A 4,825-nucleotide genomic window follows, 5' to 3' on the forward strand; every position below is an offset into this window, starting at 1 on the left:
GAAGAAACAAAAGGTATTTGCTGACGTGGGCGTTGGACACGGACGCCCGAGGGCTGGGGACACACAATTAAAGGGGCAACGCACCCCGTCGGAAGCCGCAGACCCGGAGCCCGGCCCCGGCCCCGGGAGCACCCGCGGGATGCCCCGCAGGGGAAATGGGGATGCCCCCAAAATGCCGCCTTTTCGCACCTTTATCTACCCGGCGGTGACCCAAATCCTTCCCCCCCTTTTCTCCCTCCGAAGGACATGTGACATCTTCTTTTCTCGGTTGGGATCTGTTATCTCGCGTCTGAAAGGCGAAACCCGAACCTCTCTCGCTTTCTCCCCTTCCAAGTTTGGTTATCTTTTTTTTTTCCTTCCTCTTCTTACCACCAGGGCCTTTTTTTTTCCGTGCTTTTCGCGCCCCAGTTATATCCCATAAATATTTATTTTCCCATGGAAGCCATTCTGCCTTAACCGTGTCCTTTGTGTCCTTTTTGCCCTTCCCTTCCATGAGCTGCAGACATTCCATCCAACCTGGCCTTGGACACTCCCAGGGATGGGGGAGCCACAGCTTCTCTGGGCAACCTGTGCCAAGCTAGGAGGGCACAGTTTCTCTGGGCAACCTGTGCCATGGCCTCCCCACCCTCACAGGTCTCTCTTTCAGAGAACAATTTACAAATGACTCTAAAAAACCCAACGTTCTTCTTGCTGGTACAACCTCCTCCCCAGATCATCCCCATCCCTTTGCTCACCCTCTGATGGCCCTTGGCTGCCCTGCTCTGCTTTCCTGCTTTTCTTCCCCCACAAAAAGTCCTTTTCACCAAGGATGGAGACAAACCTGTGGCCCTCATTCCCCGGAGTGCTGCAGCACCTCACATCTTCCGTGGAAAAAGATGGAAAACCTGTGTGCTTGCCACGAGATTTATATTTCCTCTCTGAATGAAAACAGTGAAAAGCAAGAAAGGGTTGTTACAGTTTTCAGTGACTCGGGATATTCTAAATCAACAGGGAAATACAGTTTTGTTTGTGGATTTTCCAGTATAATTCAAAATTATCTGGAAAGAATATTTGGGAGTCTGTTGCCCCCACGTGCTTTTCCTCCTAGCTCAGGTCAGTGGCTGCTTCCCAGCATGAAAAATGAAAAGCTTTAGAGAGTTTAAAAAGTTCAATTAATATAAAACTACAAAGACTTCAGAAAGCCAAGTCAGTGTTCATAATACAAAAGATTTCCTAAAAAACCCACTTGGCTGGGGTTCAAGTGGACAGGATCCTTTTAGTCCTTTCCTACCAAGAACCTGATTCTTCTTGCAAACTGTCTGTCCCCAGGAATGGATATACCCATTTTTTAATTGGGTTAATTAAGTGGAGATAGTTATTTTGTAATTTTAATTCCAGAAACTGAAACGTGAGCCTTAATCTAGACACTCCCAGCTTTACTCAGTCAACATCTGAATGGTAAAAAAATCAAAGCAACCCTCTCAGAGAGTTTTATTTTCTAGACAATCAAAAAAACTCCAGAATGCTCCAAGATCCACAAATATAGTTCAGTCACTCCTACAAATAAGGTTCAGTTTATAAGAATCTGTCATTTTAACTGGACTAAAGGACTTCAGTTATGAAACTGTCTTACAAAACATCAGGAAATCAAATGACCACGTTTGGAAGATTTACAAGGGCTTGCACCAAGAGGTTAAATGAGCTACAAATACCAGTGCAGCATGTATTCCTCCAGTGAAATACAGTGCAATTATGTGCAAAAATACATTAAAATGTACATTCCTAAACAAAGTCAAGTACATCAAGCTAAGACTTGAAGATATGTCGTTCTGCACGGCCTTTAAAAACCTTTGAGAAAGAGATTGCATTAAAAATAACTTTCCTAAAAACATTATTTTTGATTCTTCACCGAGCACCATTTCAAAACAGCCACATCATTTTCTCAAAGCTTGTAGAGGCTGGATCTACAACGGAAGATTTCAGGGAAAAAACACCCAAAAAACTAAGTGGAAAGCACGAGAAAAAACAGATTTACATGAACACACCCCCCCTCCCAGGTCACAAGAATGTGGGTAAACTACATCCTCTTCTACTACAAAGGCTGAAGGACTCCATAGGAAACAAAGCAGCACAACATGACAATTCCAACAGGAAACACGAGTTTGGTGGTGACTTTCCACGTGGAATGTGCACGGCCAACCCCCCCCTCCCCTCACCCCTCACAGCTCCATTCTCTAGGCACAAGACACACAAGAACAATCTCTAAGACTAAAGAAGAGCAGGTTGAAGGAAAAGGTCTCTGCAGACACACCTGCAGCTCCCTCCCAACACTCAGACTTCCCAAGGGGTTGGTTTTCCCTGCTCTGAGTGTCCCCACGGGCTCAGCCAGGAGCTGCATCTTCCCACAGCTGTGGAGCACTGGCCAGAGCCAGGCTGGGCTGATATTCCATGTCTAGTGGCTTCTACCAATATTTACAATGAGGTGGCACCTTCACGACCAGAAATGGGGATGTCTGGTCACCCAATGTCCTTTTGGATCCCTATTTACATTCCACCAGTCTCCCAACAAACCCAGATCCCTCGTGTCCCTTTTTCAGGTGCTCTCACATGCACAAGTCCCTCCTTCATCAGACAAGCAGATACCAAACAAACACCCCTCTGATGTTGGAGGGACTCACCAAAAAATCGAGCAGGAGCCCAGAAGTCCCAAAAGACAAGCCCTGGGAGGCTGGAGGTGGCATTTTCAATATTCCAGCAAGATTTACAAGCCCACCTCTGGCTCAGATTTTCAAGAGCACTAAGGACCCCAAAACCACAGCAGGATTTTCAGAGGAGCTCAGCTCCAAGTCTGGCACCTACATAAGTTGTCCCTCTGATGGTTTAAATTCAGATGGACTAAAACAGGGTTAAATCAGAGGGCTCTTTGCTTTTTTTTAGGTTTGCCAAGAGCGAAGCCTTTACACCAAAAGCCTCAAGAAACACTGCCTTAAGTGGGAGGAACTGCTCATCCTTTGTCAGCCAAATCTGTCTGCAGATCTGTCCAGCCTTTGCTCCAGCTAGAAAGACTCACAAAATTTGCCTTCTCATGAAACACTTATGAACAGCAGAGTAAAGAAGCATTAACAGTCTTATTTCACAGTATATTTCAGTTTTGCCCCTTCCTTAGGGAACAGGAGGTCACCCCTAAGCCAACAGGTGGTGTGTTTTCTTCCAAAGCTTCCCAGCCTGATTTTTTGATAGCTTATATCAACTTGCTACTGGAAAGGTAACAAATCTCACCTCCTTTGAAAACCTTGAGCTATCCCAGCAAAGAAACAGGAGGTTCACAGTGGAGGTGTTTGTGTTTTTTTAAAAAATAAATAAATACTCAGGGAAATTCACACAGCAACATAAACCATGAGAAGGATCCCCAAATTCTAAAAGAAATTATAGTGAAAGGGATTCAAAAAGGGTGTTCAGAGCTCTGTTACAGCAGATCTGGATACTTCACTGCTCCTCAGCCACACCAGCTGTGGATCTACTTTTTAATCTGTCAGTGTCAGAATTCCCAAGGAACCTGCTCGACAGCTTTTAACTCCTGCTGTAAAAAGCTGAAGAGAATTTGGGCATTTCACACTTCTAAACCAAGAGACCAGGCCACCAGACACCATAATTTGCTTAATATTTCTCAAGCCAAGACTGCTGATGTCTAAGTGACATTAAAGACACATCTGAAGATCTGCAGCCCGAGCTCTTGAGAGAGGAAGATGCAGTAAAAATTCAGGAAGAGAAACTTGATCTCCAAATTCCTGCGATTAAGGACACGTGAAATACAACTATTCTTACTGTCTATCCCTTCAGCAGCAGCATATTTTTGTTATCCTGGTTTTTCTGCCCTGGTTTCCAGGTCAAACCCAGTCCAAGCAAACACTCCTGGTTTACAGTTTAGGTAATACTGTCCTAACACAGAAGGATCACAGTTTAAAGATTTAAAAAGTCCCAAGGTAAGAGATGTAAACTACATTTCATGTCATCTTCAGGCGTAAACTACATTTCATGTCATCTTCACAGAGAAGGTGGTGCCCCTTTCAGGTCAGGGATTGAGGACCACAACAGCACTGTTTGAAGAAACCTGTTATCAAAACAACACAGAGATGTCCCACCACCTGCAAACTCAAAACCAGAGAGGCAGAGAAATTGCTCAAGTCCAAGCTCTGCGAACCCCAGACAGGAGATTCTTCACAGATTTCTGGTGCACAGCACTGAAAACTTAAAAAGCGTTAAAAATTCCGATTTTCCCCACCGTTCTATTAAAACAAAAAAAAAGGAATAAAAACCAGCACAGTGTCACTAAATGGGGCAAACGTGCAGTTTTCTGTTGCTGCCAGGGGAGGCTCCCAGTGCTCCCTCTCCCCTCCCACTGCTACATCAGCGCTTCCCTGTCCGACAAACTCCTGTGGATCTCCTGCTTGTCATCCCCCTCCTCCTCCTCCTCCTCGTCGGCCGGGTCGTTCTCCTCCCCGGATTCCACGTAGATGGGCCAGTCGCCGTCGGCATCCCCCTTCTCCTGGCCCTCAGAGGCCGTTTCCACGAGGCTGAGGTTGATGGGCACGGAGTCCTCGTGGGTGGTGGTGACGCACGTGCAGCTGTCGCAGAGCCCGAAGCGCCGCAGCCCCGGGGACAGGCTGTTGGTGAAGGTCCTCCTGCAGCCCTTGCAGATGATGGGCTTGTTGGAGCGGTGAACCTGCAGGGAAAAAAGGGAGGCAAGCTGGGATAAAAAAAATAAAAAAAAAAAAAGGCAGCAACCTGCTAGTTTGGAAATATTTCCCAGAGTGGGGAAGCGGCTACGCTGGAGCTGAAGGGGGGG

The 4,825-nt window shown here is 46.2% G+C and overlaps 1 protein-coding gene across 1 annotated transcript in view; it reads right to left on the bottom strand.

Annotated features, from left to right (window-relative positions):
- Positions 1-4,286: 4,286 nt before the first annotated feature.
- Positions 4,287-4,825, bottom strand: part of ZBTB8B (zinc finger and BTB domain containing 8B) — a 5,989-nt gene continuing 5,450 nt past the window's right edge. The window contains exon 4 of the mRNA XM_018081325.2: positions 4,287-4,702. Coding sequence (XP_017936814.2) covers positions 4,382-4,702 — 321 coding nt within the window. The 3' untranslated portion in view covers positions 4,287-4,381. The remainder of the gene's footprint in view (positions 4,703-4,825) is intronic.

This window comes from Manacus vitellinus, unplaced genomic scaffold, assembly GCF_001715985.3.
Source record: "Manacus vitellinus isolate BGI_N305 unplaced genomic scaffold, ASM171598v3 scaffold_52_pilon, whole genome shotgun sequence".
Taxonomy (NCBI): domain Eukaryota; kingdom Metazoa; phylum Chordata; class Aves; order Passeriformes; family Pipridae; genus Manacus; species Manacus vitellinus.